The 17,310-nt window shown below is 41.8% G+C and overlaps 1 protein-coding gene across 1 annotated transcript in view; it reads left to right on the forward strand.

The window, feature by feature from the left end:
• Positions 1 to 17,310, forward strand: part of ROPN1L (rhophilin associated tail protein 1 like) — a 245,683-nt gene that overhangs the window by 175,501 nt on the left and 52,872 nt on the right. Inside the window, exon 4 of the mRNA XM_086965295.1 lies at positions 602 to 777. Coding sequence (XP_086821421.1) covers positions 602 to 777 — 176 coding nt within the window. The remainder of the gene's footprint in view (positions 1 to 601; positions 778 to 17,310) is intronic.

Here is a 17,310-nt window from a genome sequence, read left to right on the forward strand (position 1 = left end):
TTATCTGCAGGATAGGTTGGAATGTAGACTAGGGTCTTTATGGACAGTTAATGATTTAATTTCCAGTCTATCTGTGTATGATTGTGGGGGTACCCAAATAACATTATGTTAAATGTAAAGATTGCCTGTTCTTATTTACAGAGATTGGTAGTTGTTTATCGTTTTATATGGACTGCTCTGTGTGCATCTTCTTTGGGGATCCTATCTTTTTCCTTCCTATTACCCCATAATCCCCCCACACCCCTTCATCCCCCTCTCCTCATACCCATGCTCCCATTTTCTTTCTTATCATTAAAGTATTTAGCAGGGTACTTATCTTGGGAGTCGGAAGACCTTTTCCCTTAGTGCATATGTCTATGTTACCGGCAAACACGTTCTACTTGTTTAATTTGTCTTGACTGTTCGCACTGGCTACACTAATTCACATGGATGTAGCCTGACTCGGGTCGATTACTGCTATTCATCTGTATATTGCACTTCTCTTAAACTTGCACTTATATTTTACCATTTTAGTTACTGTATTTTTAAAATGTCCTTTGCAAAAGAACTCTTGATATTGTGCTTACTGTTATCTCTGCTTGTTTTTGGGGTACTTTTATAGTCCATAAGAAGTGCGCTGAAACATGCATGTGAAATTTTAACTGAAGATCCAGAAGGTGGTCCCGCAAGAATTCCATTTGGGACGTTCACGTATTTGTACCTGTATTTGGCTGAGATTGATGGAGAGATCACAGAATCTCAAACTGAGTCTGTTTTAAACACTCTTCAAGAAGAAGTGTAAGTATGATCTCAGAAAGTGTGATGTGTTTCTGTTACATTGTTTGCTTGCTCCCTTTGGTACTTTCTGAACTAGGAATTCATGGACAAATGATGTGTTCTAGTCTAGCGATTCAGTATAGTCTTAAAATGGTATGTATGTCTCGAAGAATGTGCAGCCTGAAGCCAAGACCACAAGGACAGTCATGTGTTTTTTTCCATCCTTAACTTAGATTTGTTTTCTTTTTTTTAGATTTGGGCAATAATGGTTTCCAGCATGTTACAATTTGTTACCTAGAGACAGTTTATAATGTAATTGATCTTTAAGCTACGTCATTCTGAGCATTCCTACATTAATTATAGAAAATGTCTCCTATTGGAACAGGAATGCCTAATGTAAAAACAATGCTTTATACCTTCATGTATTGACATACGTTTGCACTCACAATGCTGAGAGCCACAGTGTAGCACTGAAGGTCAGCTGCCACCCGCTCTTGTGCCTTGTTTCCAGTTTGCTACAGGACACATGTACGAGTGATAGATCACTTACTATTCTCTCCACTCTTCCTGGCAAATCGGGAACGAGGTTGTAGGAGACTGGGTTATTGATTGAGAGAGGTGTAGACCCTTCTCAAGCGACAACCACAATCTCTGTTAGGGTGAACCACAAAAGTCACTAAATTAACCTGTGCTTAACCCTCAAGTAGCTTGGCACAAACGCAGTCAGGCTTAACACATAGGCACTGTGTTAAGTATTCATGCAGCACTCAAACAGTAATAAAGTGGAAAAACATCACAAGAAAAATCCCAAACCAATTTAGAAAAATAGAGAAAAGTCCAATAAATAATTTGACACCAAAACAAATTAAATCATATCAGTAGAAGTGAAATTATGAGTTTTTGAAGTTTACAGTTACAAATAGCTTGTAAAAGATCGAAGCACCAAACGCTGGTATCTGTTCGCGCAAGACCGGGGCAAAGTCAAAAGTTAAAGCTGACAGAGATGGAACACGGTTCGGCTACACAAGGTGGATTAGCCCAGATCTTGGCTTACCTTCGAAGTTCAAAAAAATTATGAAGAAATGTTACTGGGAAGGTAAAGTTCAATGGGGCAAGGCATCCCGCGATGTCCAAGGAGGATGCGTTGTCTTCCGGGAGCCGCTCAACGAAGTCCCAGTGAAGATTTCTGATTTCAAATCGTTTTTATTGAGGATTAAAGAGCATACAAAAATACAAAATAATCGAGGAAGAGACAGAAAATAATACCTAAATGGATACAGAGGGTGCATACAAATGATAATCTGTCTGATTCACATCCTGTGGGCAAAAAAAAAAAAAAATATCATGAAGAAAATTAACAGGTCAAGGTTTGACAAAATACACAGAAGATACATGTCAGACAAATTACCCTACATGGAGCTATACTCTTAATGCACCAATGTGATATAAGGTGAAAAAAGGAAAGCAGGAAGGAGCGAAAGGAACGAGAAAAACAATAATATAGGAAAGGGAGAGAAAAGAATATGATGATAAAGGATGAGGAAGGAGAAGAGAAGAAAAAGATTAAAGATTACAGGTTACAGCAGCGTAGTGGAATATCATAAATCTGCCTATAATAGCTGCTATATGTCCAAGTCATGCAATCCATTGATCTACAATTAGTAGACCAAAACAGGGTGTGAGTCAGTGGATAGTATCCCACACTGGCCTAAGGCGGGTCATAGCATGTCTCTCTTGAATCAAGCGAGCTCCAGAGTTTAGTATGAGGTTTCCGCCATGGTGACGAGTATAGGACATCATTATCCGCACCTCTTAGGGAGTTTAGCCATTCCTGCCACATTTTGAAGGATACCTCGGAAGCACTTTTCCATTTATTTAAAACTACCTTGCATGCAAGTGTATGCATGAGATCTAATAGGTGTCTATCGTATTCAGATGGTAACCTCGGGTCAATTGCTCCCATTAGGACATATGCGAATTCTTTAGGCGGCCTATATTGGAATATTCGTTGTATATAGTTAAAAATCCTATCCCAAAACTGCAGGAGCATCGGGCAATGTAAAAACATGTGGGCCAGGTTGCCGGCGTGAGAATTGCAGTTCCAGCATAGAGGGTTATCACAGAGCTTAAGTTTAAAAAGCTTTTTGGGTGTCCGATACGTCCTATTGATCAGCATAAATTTTGTCTGGGAGAATAACGGGGATATTTTGCTGGAGAAAGGAGTGCGGTGAATCCTGTCCCAATCGAACTGGATAGTAGAAGAGTTGGTTTCATTTTCCCAATCCAGTTCACACTTCCTGTGGGCTTTCTGAGGCATGGGGGAGAGAATTTTTGAAACCATGTGGCCGAAGGACGAGAGTTGATGTAGTTTGCTGCATAATGTAGGTGCGTGCGGTAAGATGGCTCTGGCAGAGACAAGGGCTTTGAGACGCAGAAATTTATAGAAGACAAGTGGTTGGAGATCAAACCGTGTCTGTAGGGCGGCAAAGGCTAGAGGAGAATGCCCATCGTAGATATCCTCCAGCAGGTTCAGCCCTTTCTTAGACCACTCCTCCCAGTAGGGGTATTTGCCTTCATCTTTAAAGGCCGGGTTGAACCAGAACGATGTTAGGGTGGATTTTGAAAATTTGGTTTTGACTTTGCAATGTCTCTCCAGATTAAGGAGTGCCCGTTTATAGTATTAAGGAAGATATATTTGGAGTGAAGAAATTCCGTGGCATCCATTGACACAATGGCAGAGAGCGGGAGATTATGAAGAATCGCCTTCTCGACTTGGGTCCAGATAGGAGTGTAGTCCTGTAGTGTTGGGAACCAGTTCGCCCCTTGCTTACACAAATAGGCTGTTTGATAGCATCTGAAATTTGGAAGTCCAATCCCCCCCCTTGTCTTTTGGGAGCTGGAGTTTCCGTAGAGAGATTCTCAGCTTCTTCCCCTGCCACATAAAGGTATTAAAAAGCTTATATGTCTTGTTGAGGAACTCATCAGAAAGTAACATAGGTAGCATACTTATCAAGTAGTTGATGAGGGGCGTAATCATCATTTTTTGAGTTTCCACTCTGCCCCACCAAGACAGAAATTTTGGGGACCAGTCATCCAGGAGGGAGGAGATTTTTTTGTGGAGGGAAAGCTCATTTAGTTTGAGAGTGCTAATTAAGTCCTTCTCGAATTCAATACCTAGATACTTGAAGCTCTTCGGTTGCCAGCATAATCCCGAGTCCCCTAACACGCTCTTCTCTCCTATATTATTAAGTAATTTAACCTCCGTCTTGTCCTTATTAAGTTTGTAGCCTGATGCTTCAGCAAATTCTGCAATGGAGGACATCAGTGCCGGAATCGCTAGGTCTGCGTTCTCCGAGACCACCAAGACATCTTTAGCTTAAGCCGATATCTTCACCGTGAGATCTCCAAAACAGATACCCTCAATTAGCTCGTTATTTCAAAAAGAGTAGAGAAATGGTTCAATTGCCAGTAGAAAAAGGGAGGGAGAGAGGGGAGGAGGGAGAGAGGGGGCAACCCTGTCTTGTCCCTTGTTTCAATTCGAACGGGTCTGACAGACACCCACCTGCTCTCACTCTCGCTGACGGTTTAGAGTATAAGGCCATCACCAAACGAATATAGTCGAACCCCAGGTTGAATTTCTGCAAAGTGGCTTCTAAGTAGGCCCAGTCGACCTTGTCAAAGGCCTTCTCGGCGTCTAGTGTCACCGCCACCGTAGGGGAAGAAGTGAGTTTCGCTTTTTCTAGGATGTGAGCCAATGTTCTTGTGTCATCACTGGATAATCTGTTTTTGAGAAACCCTACCTGTGACGGGTGTATAAGCTGCGGTAAGACCTTTTGAATTCTCTTGGCCAGAATCATGGCGTAGATTTTACAATCGAGATTGATTAAAGATATCGGCCTGTAGTTCTTCGGGGACATTGGATCTTTCCCTTCTTTAGGGAGAACCGCAATGGCCACTGGTGTTAAAGTGCTCATATAAGTCCTTGAGAGGCTCTGTCAGTGAAGGGAGAAGTTCTTATAGAACGAGGTCCTGAAACCGTCAGGGCCCGGCGCTTTTCCGGTTTTAAGAGATTTTATGGCTTGGCCGATGTCATCAGAGGATATGGGCTTATTGAGCTCGACTTGATCTTCCGTCGAGAGAGAAGGGAGCTTACAATTATCTAAATATGTCTGTAGTTTAGAACCATTGATCTCTAGGTTTTTGCTATATAAGTCACTGTAGAAGTCCTTAAATATGTCTGCTATTTTGGAAGGGTCCGAGCGCGGGGTTCCTGATTTATTAACTATGCTTTTGATGGCCGTCTTTTGTTGTTTGAATTTCAAGTAAGAGGCAAGATTCTTACCCTCTTTATTCGTGTGACAGAGCTTGAAGTTCTTGTGGTGTTGGAGCCATACCCCTGCCCTTCACTGATTACTTTATTATAGTCTTATTTTTTGTTCATCAATTCGTTTAGTATCATGGGGTCCTTAAGAGCTATATGCCTTCTCTCCAGCACTGAGATTTCCTCTTGCAATTGCTCTAAGATGGTACTGGCATCCTTATTTATGGCTGTACGAATTTTGATTCATACCCCCCCAAACATTGTTTTAAGTGCCTCCCCCCTTGTCAGATCTGTTGTGTCACTTTTTTTTATTGTGGGTAAGATATTCATTGATTGCCGATTCAATATTCAGTCTGTGCACCTCCTTTTTCAAAACCGCGTCATTGAATCTTCAGAGAGAGGGTCTCTTAACCACATTGTGCAGTGCCAGAGTCATCGTGATGCATGAATGGTCAGAAATTACCCGCGTTTCAATGGAAGTGTCTTCGATATCGGCAGTGGAGTGGCCAGAAGCGAGTAAATAGTCTATGCGTGAGTATGAATCGTGAGGTGGAGAGTAAAAGGTATAGTCTCTACCTGACGGGTTTAACATCCTCCATGAGTCAATTAAATTGAAGCGGGAACAAAGATTGAGGAGTGCTTTGTGCGAGTTGTTTGGACGGAAGGAGCAGCGAGAGTCCCTATCTAAAAGAGGATCCATGGGGAGAGTAAGGTCACCCCCAAAGATATGTGTTGCGGTGTCTGGTATTGTTTCAACATGGGCACAGAGTTCCTTCCAAAACCCAGGGTCATCTTTATTAGGGGCATAGACGTTAGTCACGTAAAACTCTATATTGTCCTTTGATAATTTCGTGGAGACCCACCTACCTTTTGTGTCGGCTTTGCTGTGAAGGGCATCAATATTAGCTTTCTTCGCAATTAAAGTGAGAACCCCGTTCTTTTTTCCTAAGGCATCCGACCCAATTGCCTCACTGTACCATTTGTTTTTCATAGCATTAAATTGGGGCGAGTCGATTTTAGTTTCCTGTAATAGTACAATGTCACCCTTTTGTTTGTGAAGATAATCTAAGATTTTCCTTTTTTTGATTGGGTGATTGATACCCTTCACATTGAGCGACACTACCTTTAAGGATTGTTTAGTCAGGGTCATTTGAAGGGAGGGGATAGTATGTTACTCTTTTGATAGAGCAGAGTATAAGGACTATCATGCGTGTCTCGTAGGCAAGGCTAAAATACCACAGAATGGACAGGCTACTAAAAATGAGTACATAATGGACATTGTCATGGACTCTGAGTTGTAAAGAGTTGCTGCATAGGTACCTGGATAGACGAAGCATTAGAAGCAGAAACACAGAGAAAATAATAAATAGTAGTAAAACCAAGAACCCCCCCAGCCCACCCACACCCCACCCCATAAGTACACTGAGGACATGACGACCAAGGAGAAGCCGCACACCAGGTCTCCTCTCCCATGGCATTAATGGTATAATTGTTGCTTCAAATTAGAAGTAAAGCATGGTATATGAACAAACAGAAGTAAAGTATGGTATATGAACAAACATGAAGAAACATGAAGAACATCAAGAGCATGGATTGGATACATCATTCCAAGTAATTGTACGTAACTAGCAAATTGGTCACATTTGTGTCACCTAAAAAGAACATAATAAAGCAATTGTTGTAACAGTACAACGGTACTGCACATTGGGTTTCCACTTCCGTAGTTGCTGTGTAAAATAACTAGTAGGACTTGCCTTAGATTAACCAAAGGAGCCTTAAAGCTGTCCTAGTACAACAATGGCCGTTATGACAGCATTATAGCCACTATGAAGCAAATGACCATTATGAAAGCAAACTCTTAACATTACAACATGTGCACCAGCTACATCCGAGCAGGGTGAGTGTCTCAAGAGTGCCATCAGCTGCCGTGGGGTCGATTTGACAAATAATGATCAGCCGTGTTCCATACCCCATACAGAGACCAGACCACCCCCTTAATGGAAAGACATGGATAGTCATATGAAGGTCAGTTGGAGACAGTTCAGGTACCAAGTCCCTCATGCACATACAGTGTAGGTAGCATCACAGCATCTTTGGACATTTAAGAAGGAAAAATAGTGTCCTACCACAACGCCGACCAGTCCTGTGACCTGAGGCGATGAGAATGATCAAGACAGTGATGATGATCAGGCGCTGCATTCTGTTGACAAGACATCGAGCAGAAATCCAACGAGTTATTTGCCGGCACCAGGAGCTGTCGGTGTAGCCGTGTCCATAGATGTTTCGTCTGGACCATCGAGGAACTTCTTCAGATGCGATGGGTCAGTGAATATTTGCTGCACCCCTTGGATTGTCACCCGGAATCGTGCAGGTCCCACAAATCCATATTGGTAATTGAGCAACTGAAGGCGCGGGCGGAGGGCTAGAAAGTTCTTCATCAGGGTGACAGTTTCTTTGCAATAGTCCTGGGATATGTACACCTTGTTGGTCTTCCATAGTATGTGGTTGTGCTTGCGCATGAGTGATAAAATTTGCTCCACATGCTGATACCTAAGAGGTTTACAAACGATCGGGCTTGGGCCCCTCTGACCAGGCAAGACGCGGGCCGGAACCCTGTGGGCTCTGTCGAATTCCAGTGGAGTAGCAAAGGAAAGATTGGTGGCCTGCGGGAACCAAGATTCCTTTTTTTTAACTCTTACTCTTTTTATTGGATTTTGTACAACGAAAAGACAATACAACACATAAGACAGCCCCCCCCCCCCCCGATCGGGCAGATTAAATGTAGAACAAAAAGAATTTCAAGAGCTTATAGATAATAATAATACATAAAATTGAATATTTGAATTAACACATGAATCATCGAGATACAGATAAACATTAAGGTAGATGGGCAAACATAACAACTAAACGGTTTTAGCCATGTTATTATTATATGAGTGTCTAGGGTTCAGACCATTCTATTAAAGGAGACCAAATTTTTAAACCTTTTATTCTACGTTTCCTACCTTTAGTTTTATATATTGCCATTTCTAAATTAAAAATTGCTAACAGTCTTGAAAACCACTGTTGATATGAGGGAGCGATAGGATCTAGCCAAGCCGATGCTATACAAATTCTTAATACGGCCATCGAGATAAAAATCAGTTCATGACCAGTATTCAAATTAGTACAGTTTGCTAAGCCTAAAAGAACTGTTCGATCAGATAGATTAACCACAGTTTTAAGGATTAATGAGAGGAAATGTTCAATTTTTGATTTGAGAAAAGTTAGAGCGGGACAAGATGAAAAGATATGTATACAATCCGCATCTTGTAAGTTACAACGAAAGCAGCATGTTCCTCTCCCATTACCCCATTAGTACATGAAGAAGCATATTTTATAAAATTGTGTTTGTAATTTGGTTGACATGAGTGCAGTTTGTGATACGACATTTACACACTCAAATTCGTCAGTTGATATTATAAATTTCTTTTGCCATTTCTGAATAATCTTCTGCCTGTCATCAGGTAAATGTATAAGTAATAATTGGTAAAACCCCCCAATCCGTATTTTTTCCTGATAATGGCTAAGAGTTTCAGCTATGATGTTTTTAGGCATAGTGTCTTCTCTCCTCACTCGTCGTAATAGAAAATCTCTAACTTGGAGATATTTAAAGAAATCTCTCCATTCAAGATGATATTTGTCTTTCAAAAATTCAAAAGAATATATCCCTTCTGCGTAGAAGAAGCAACCTATATAAGTAATTCCAGCTATGATCCATCTATCAATATAGGAATCTTTAAATATATCTGGTAAGAGGGGGTTATTTTGTATTGGTGTATAGAAAGATAACCGTCCCAAACCTATCATTTTCCTCACAGATTTCCAAACTTTAAACACGGCTATGAGTGTTTTTTAGTTTTACTTTTTTTATGATAGCTATCAAAGAGATCTCCAAAGATAGCCAATACTTCTGTCATCTAATATTATTTGATGAATAGTCGGTGCGTCTTTATCCCTAGATGTCCCTGTTCCATCAAGAGGAAAAAGCTCATGATTATATAGCAAGACTGTTGTCCAATAATATAACCTGAGGTTTGGAAGACTTAATCCTCCTCTTTCTTTGGGAAGTGTGAGTAGTTTATAGGCGCGGCGGGGCTGAGTATATGACCAAATAAAATCCGTAACGATACGTTCCATTGTTTTAAACCATTGATCTGAGATTTCCAGATTAATCGCTCTAAATAAATACAAAAGTTTTGGAAAGTAGACCATTTTTAGGGCATTTGTCCGTCCAATCAAAGAAAGATGTAAGTTATTGATACGGCAAAGGTCTTTTTGCATTTTGTTTGAGATAGGTTTAAGGTTCAGGTCGACTAGATTCTCTAATTCAGAAGATATTGTCACCCCTAAGTAAGTGGCTGAATTTGTTATACGTGAATCTGTCATAACACATTTGTTGTTAATAATTATTTGGGTTTTCCCTCGATTCAAAGCGTATCCTGAAATAGTGCCAAATATTATTGCCTCTTGTTCAATAATTGGCATAGCCAAGTTTGGGTTAGCAGTGACGATGGCAATATCGTCTGCATAGGCGAGAATTTTTGTTGAGTATTCATTTGTCCGGATGGGAATTATAGTGCTATTATTTTGTAGTCTCCTAATAAAGGGATCAATATAAAGAGCGAACAACAGCGGGGAGCAGGGGCATCCCTGCCGTGTTCCTCTCGAGATTTTTAATACTTTTGAATTACCACCTTAACCATCACCATCGCCTGAGGATTAATGTAAAGTTTTTGTATTGCCTGTATAAATGTATGGTTGAAGCCGACCCTGGACATTGCCTGCCACAAGAAGGGCCAGGAGACCCGATCAAAGGCTTTCCGGGCATCGACTAAAATAAGTGCCATCGGGTCTCCTGCCACCTGGGTGTAGTCAAACAAGCTAATTACTCTCCGTGTGTGATCGGTAGTGTCTCTCCCAGGGATAAAGCTGTGCTGAACTTTGGATGTAACTTTATGAATTATTGATGAAATACGATTAGCGAGTAGTTTGGAGTAGATTTTAGAATCTACATTTATTAAGGTGATGGGTCGATAAGAGCCCATCTGGTTGGGAGGTTTGTTTTTCTTAGGGAATATCACAATTTTAGCCGTAGACCATGAGTTGGGGGGTTGCCCTCCTCTAAATAAATGTAAGCATAGGTTCAACAAGATTTCTTGAAGTTGATCCAGACATACTATGTAAAATTCAAGTGAGATAGCATCTACTCCAGTTGCCTTCCAGCGCAAAAGATCTTTTACGGTTTTTCTTATTTCCTCGATGTCGGGGGCCTTTTCCAAGATTAGCTGGTCTTAGGTGTTAAGTTTGTCACAGGTATCTATATCTAGATATTCAGCGATTTTCTCTTGATCTATTTCTCCCTCTTCTGTATAGAGAGCACTATAAAAACACCAAAATGCTTCTCGGATCTTCTCTGAGTCAGTTACTCCACCGATTATTGGGTCTTGAATTTCCTGTATCACGTTTTGTGTAGTCTGCTGTCTCATCCAGATTGCTAATTGCTGACCAACCGACTCACTAACCTCGTACATTTTTTCCTGATGAGCAGTAGCTTTTTTAATAGCTTTGTTGATGTATATATTTGTAATTGATGCCTTAGCTATTGCAACCTGAGTTTGTGAATTACTTATCTCTTCTGTAGTAGAAGAAGAGCTTCTTGTTACCCTTATAAGCTCTTCCTCCAACCTCTTTAAAGTCTCTTGTGAGAGTCTTAGTAATTCTCTTGCGCATTTGTTGCTCCGGAGTGAATATTGTATAGTTTCACCCCTAATAATTGCTTTTAAAGCGTCCCAAACGAAATCTATTGTTGTACTGCCGTTATTAACCATCAAAAAGTTTAAGATCCAGCTTCTCATATGTTTACAATATTCACTCTCAAGGAGCAAAGACCTCTCAAAGGTCCAAGTTTGTGGCGTATGTATCAAAGATGTTGTCTCAAGTGTTAGTATTAAGGGATTATGATCCGACATAATTCCGCGTAGCTTTTGTATTTTTGAGGGAGTTTTGATTGAACTAGATATCAGAAAGTAATCGAGTCTGGCATGTGTATGATGTGGATTTGAATAATATGTATACCCTGGATCATCTGAGTTACTATTTAAGGTCTGCCACGCATCAATTAGCCCATGGATAATACATAGTTCCTTGACTGCTTTAAAGACTTTTGATTTTCGACTATGGTAATGCCAATTGTCTTTTGTGGACCAATCATGTGAAAGATTTATATTGAAGTCGCCACAGATTATAAGTGGTAGCTGCCAATTAGTAAGTTCATGGGTGACATTATTAATTACCATGGGGTCATCATTATTACATCCATAAATTTTGCAGATGGTCATTGATGAAGATTGCCCTGTATGAACTTCTGTGACCACCCATCTTCCCAATTTATCGGATTTAGTTTTATTAAACTTAAACCCTCTGCCTCTAGCCAAAAGTGCTACCCCTCTTGCCCGCATACCCTGTGTAGTTGCACCAATCAGATTGTATCCAAGTGAGTTTAATATTTGTAATTGTGACCCTTCAATATGGGTTTCCTGTAAGCATACGATATTAGCGCCAATAGTCTGTAGGCCAACTGCTACCATTTGCCTCTTCTTGATGTCATTTAAACCACTGATATTTAATGATAATATTTTTAATGGACCCATCTATAAATCCTGGTTTTTGTGTCTGTATGATGATATTTTTCTTTCAGTTCGTTGAAGAATTTGTCGATGAACTACCTGATCTGCCCGACCCCCCCCCTCTTGCCCACCCCCCACCCACCACCACCTTTGAAGGTTACCTGGTCTCGTTGCGACCGGGGGTGTGACATCAGTGTAAGCCAGCCCAGCGGGCTGGGCTGGTTTATAAATGTATATTACATATTACTCATATCTCACATAAACTAAGGCCTAATTATTTCAACTAACTTATCACTATTAGCTAGGCTTGTCTTCCAACTTATTCAACCGATAAGCAAATCTTCAATTATACCTTAACCTTTATACATGAATAAGAGGTGGGATAGTTGATTCGGTTTATGTTATCCTCTTACATATCCTGATATTATTTCCCAGAGTTTCGTGGATTAGTCTCAGTAATTTCGCGTAGATAATCCTCCGCTTGTATTTCGCTGTTAAATGTTCTAGTTGAGCCCTTGTATATGATTTTCAGGCATGACGGATTTTGTAAGAATACTTTCGCTCCGAGTTTTTCAAATGGATCAAATAGTTGGCCCATTTTCCATCTGCGCTCTACAGTAGAGTGAGCAATGTCCGATCTCACAAAGAACTTAAATACCTTATGTTCTCTTTGTGTTGTTGGTCTTGCAAGATCATAAATTGCTTTACGGAGAACAAAGTTTCCAAAACATACCAACATTGCTCTGGGATATTGATTTGGCTTACTGGGGTGTTTTGAAAGGGTTAGGGGGAAGCGGTGGGCCCGTTGTATCTCCCTTGCCATATCCCAGGCTTCCAGTTCCGGGAATGATTCTTTAAGAATGTTAATCATTGCCCCTCTGGCATCATCCCCCTCGAATTTCTTTGGAATTCCAAGTAACCTTAGGTTGTTCCTTCTAGATCTATTTTCATGATCTTCTACCTCAGCCATTAGGTCCTTTATTATTCCATCTTGCTCTTTTTCGTTTTTTTGAAGTTTCATAACATCGGTTTCAAGGTTCTCAGTACGAGTTTCAACCATAACCATTCTGTCCGACATTTCCGAGCAGATATTGGCAACTTTTTTCACAGCACCTTGTAGCTTTTCAATGGCCTTGCGATTTTTTAGACTGTCTTTTTTAACATCCTCATGGAGATTCTTTATGGATATGAGCACCTCGCTCAGTGAGGGGTCAGTTGCTTCAGACGGCGATTTGTTCATTGGGTTTTTTCGGGTGGGATCGGATCTGATTTTGTCGTAGTCGGTATTGTTACCGGGATCTGTGGTCTCTTCATTTAACAGATTTTTTTCACTCCTTTTATGTTTTATCCGTCTTTTTCCGCTCCCATTTCTTTTTTTCCCCAAGAGACTTTTCTCCGTAGATATTCTTGAGTCACTGAAACCAGTGATTTCTAGAGGTACTGTCTCTTTGTATATCGGGACTTGATTCGCTTGAGTCACTTAGTTCGCTTGAGTCACTAGAGTCGCTAGAAATAGGTATGCCGGTTTGATATATTTCAGATTCCGAATCTTCGTCGGAGATTGATAAGTTTGCTAAGTGCGAGTCTTTCCCTGTTAAAGTGGAATGCATGTTATTAGCAGATTGTAAAAGTTCTGTTTTCTGATTTGACTTTTTTTGATCACACAGATCTCCTTGATTGATTATTTTTGTGTCGACTTTGACTTCCAAAGGTAGCCTTGTCTCTTCACTCCCAATGCTTGGATCTTCATGTGAGTTTCCTTCTCCTGTAGTGAGGTAGCAGTTCATACTAGAGATACTTTCATTTGAGGGATTATTTTGAGTATGATCACAATTATCATCTGGCTTTGTAGAGTCTTTGGTTTGAGCTGAAAACTGTGGTAGATCCAGCAGTTTTTCATTTTTTGTTGAATCGCTTAAAGGCTCTTTTGGTAGGGGGCTGAAAATATTCGATATTCGAGGCTGGGATGTCCCTGTAAGACCAGTATTCTTAGCTGTAGCTTTTAAGTTTTTTATCGTCTTTAGTCTTTGTGCTTTCTTTGCTAGGAGCTCCAATTTGGCGCTCTCTTCGACTTCCTCTTTGTCTTCCGCTGCCTCACTCTTGTCGCTTGTCTTCAGGTTCATTTCTTTTTCTCTTTCTCTTTCTTTTTCTTTCTCCTTCTCCTTGCGCCTTATTTTTTCTTTTTCCTTTTCCAACTTTTTTTCCGAGTTTTTGTCTTTAGTCTTTGCTTTCTCTTTAGGTTCATTCTTAGTTGTGACTCTCTCCTTTGCTCTAGCTCAGAGGTCTTCAATCTGTGGGGCGCGACCCCCAGGGGGGTCGTGGAGTCCTGGGAAGGGGGTCGCAGATTCTGCCAGAGTGCAGTTCCTGGCGTCAGGCTGATCGAGGGTCCTCAAGGTGGAGGCCGCCTAATTCACACCGAGGTGTGAAAACCATCAAAGCCTCGTTAACAAGTAAAGGTATTTTAAAGACCTGTGATAGTACTTTGGTGTGCCTTTTGTGTGTGTCCAAGCTGTTTCAGCCAGGCTGACATACAGGAGCTGGGGGGGGGAGGAGGCTGTAGCCCTTTGAGTTCAATGGACTTAGCTGTGGGTTTATTTTTACTTTTAACGTTTTATATAGCGCTAGTTTAACCCGTAGGTATCAGAGCGCTTTACAAATACACAGTAGACAGCAGAAGGACATTACAATCATATCATTGTTTCAAGTCCCACGAGCCCTCATACCTGGCGCCTGTGCAGGAGAAATGTGGCTGAGAGTCTGTTCTTCATGGTGAGATGTTTTCACAGCCGGCTGCCACCTACCCCCCCCCCCCCCCTCCCCAAGCAGGGAGGCACAGAGATGCCCTCCCATGAGAGAGGAAGACGAAGCAGAGAGATACTGACCCCCCATGAGAGAGGCACAGACAAGGTGGGTGAATGAATGATGGGTGGATGGATGGATGAAAGGGTGGACGGATGAAGGATGTATGGATGGATGGATGAAAGGGTGGATGGCTGTATGGATGGAAGGATGAAAGGGTGGACGGATGTGTGAAAAGGTGGGTGGATGAATGATGAGTGGATGGATGTAAAGATGAAAGGGTGGATGGATGGATGAAGGATGGATGGATGTGTGAAAAGGTGGGTGGATGGAGGATGGATGGATGAAAGGGTGGATGGCAGGATGAAAGGGTAGATGGATGAGGGATGGATGTATGGATGGATAAAAGGTTGCATGGATGAATGATGGATGAATGATGGATGGATTTGTGAAAAGGTGGGTGGATGAGTGATGGGTGAATGGATGGATGTAAGGGTGGATGGATGAAGGATGGATGGAAGGATGGAAGGATGAAAGTGTGGATGGATGAATGAAGGATGGATGTATGGATGGATAAAAGGTTGCATGGATGAATGATGGATGCATGGATGGATGTGTGAAAAGGTGGGGGATGAATGATGGATGAGTGGATGGATGGATGGATGAAAGGGTGGGTGGATGAAGGATGGATGTATGGCTGAAAGGGTGGATGGATATATGGATAGAATAATGAAAGGGTGGATGGATGAAGGATGGATGTATGGATGAAAGGGTGGATGGATGAAGGATGGATATATGGATGGATGGATGGATAAAAGGTTGCATGGATGAATGATGGATGGATGGATGTGTGAAAAGGTGGGTGGAAGAATGATGGGTGGATGGATGGATGGACGGGTGGATAGGTAAAGGATGGATGTATGGATGGAAGGATGAAAGGGTGGATGGATGATGGATGTATGGATGGATAAAAGGTTGCATGGATGAATGATGGATGGCTGGATGGATGGATGGATGTGTGAAATGGTGGGTGTGTGGATGGACGGGTGGATAGGTAAAGGATGGATGTATGGATGGAAGGATGAAAGGGTGGATGGATGAAGGATGGATGGATGTGTGGAAGTGTGGGTGGATGAATGATGGATGGATGGATGGATGTGATGAGGTCTAACAGGCGCATTTATGGTTGTCGATAGTTGTTTATGATGAGGAGTACCAGTTTCTAGAATCTTTTGTCGGAAGGGGGTCCTTACGCCTAAAAAGGTTTTACAAGGGGGTCTCGGCATCAAAAAGTTTGAAGACCTCTGCTCTAGCTCCTCTAGTTTCAGGACCTTTTTGCTTGATAGTTTTGCTCCTGTCCTCGACCTCAGCCTCTTTGATCCCTTCATTTGACAGGTTTTGACCATTGAGACAAGGTCTCTCTTCTTGTGAGGAGATAACACCAACTTCAATCCCACCGACTTCCCCCTTATTTAGGGCCATATTGTTGGGTTGAGGAGGATTTATAAATGTCTGTAATGCCTGTATTGTCCGATTTTTTTGTTCATTCTGGCTCCTTTGTTCTTTCTGTTCTTTCTGTGCGGGTTGTGCTCCGTCTATGCAATCTGTTTAAGAGGTTCCATCTTAGTCTTTATCCATGTCCATATCCGCTGTCCGAGATGTTGGAGATGTTGATGATGTTTTCCAGTGAGATCCTTCTAGGAATCTCTTGATGTAGAGACAATGTCTCCTCAATGCGTTTTTATCATCCTTTTCTTCAGATTTGGCGTCAGATTCTCTCGAATAGTTTTCTAAGACGATATGCCTTAGTTCAGATAGAGAGAACTCGAGGATTTGTTTTTTTGCTGTTGGATCAGCAGATAAGGCAATTAATGTGCTATTAATTGCATAGATGAATCGTGCAAAGGAGGACAGAGTACTAGTAAAAATACGATTTTTGAGATTGCTAAACCTGCATCTCCATTTCCCCCAGTTAAATCCTGATAACATTCAGCTTATTCGGCAGTTCGACTATTCAACATATAAAAGTGTGCTTTCACTTTTAAATTTATTTATCTGGCAGCATTTTCGACAATTTTCGGCAATTTTCCACAATTTTCCGCAATTTTCAGCAATTTTGGCACTTCCAACCTAAAATCTACTTTCAATCCTTCCAGAATCCTCCCAGAAATGCCTCTCACTGCCGCTCCCTCCTTTAAATACTCTGCCCCCCGCCGGCTGGCCGTTGTCAGAAGCCTGGCCGTCCCTTGGCCGTCTCCCGTGACAACAGGAAACAAAAACGCAGGACTTTTAAACCCCTCCCTCGGGTTTGTAGATGACGCTTGCCGCTTGAGAATCAGGAAGCAGGAGAGCGGGAGAGACGGGCGCTGACACGCTGGCTTGGCGTGGGTGGGTGGGTGTTGCCCGTATCGTCAGGGTTTGTTTGTTTGTCCCGTCCTGTCAAGCAGAAGGCAGAGGCAGAAGGTAACCAGGACAAATGAGACGGGCGAGGTGTGGACTTTTTTAAAGCGAAATGCAGAGGAAAGGCTGGAAAGGCTGGAACGCCGAGGCGAGGGATGAGCGGGATGAACGGGAGGGAAGAAAAGCTGCAGCAATACCGACACGCTCTCCTCCGCCCCGTCACTGCCTCGGACCCACAGTATGACAATGAAACGTAGTGAAAAATGACTGTCTTACCCCACACTGAAGCGCTGTGCAGCTAGAGACAGTGAAAGCAGTGAAAGCAGTGGATGGCCGATTTGATAGCAGAATCCGAATCGGAGATCA

This window comes from Lissotriton vulgaris, chromosome 4_1 (genome assembly GCF_964263255.1).
Source record: "Lissotriton vulgaris chromosome 4_1, aLisVul1.2, whole genome shotgun sequence".
Taxonomy (NCBI): Eukaryota; Metazoa; Chordata; class Amphibia; order Caudata; family Salamandridae; genus Lissotriton; species Lissotriton vulgaris.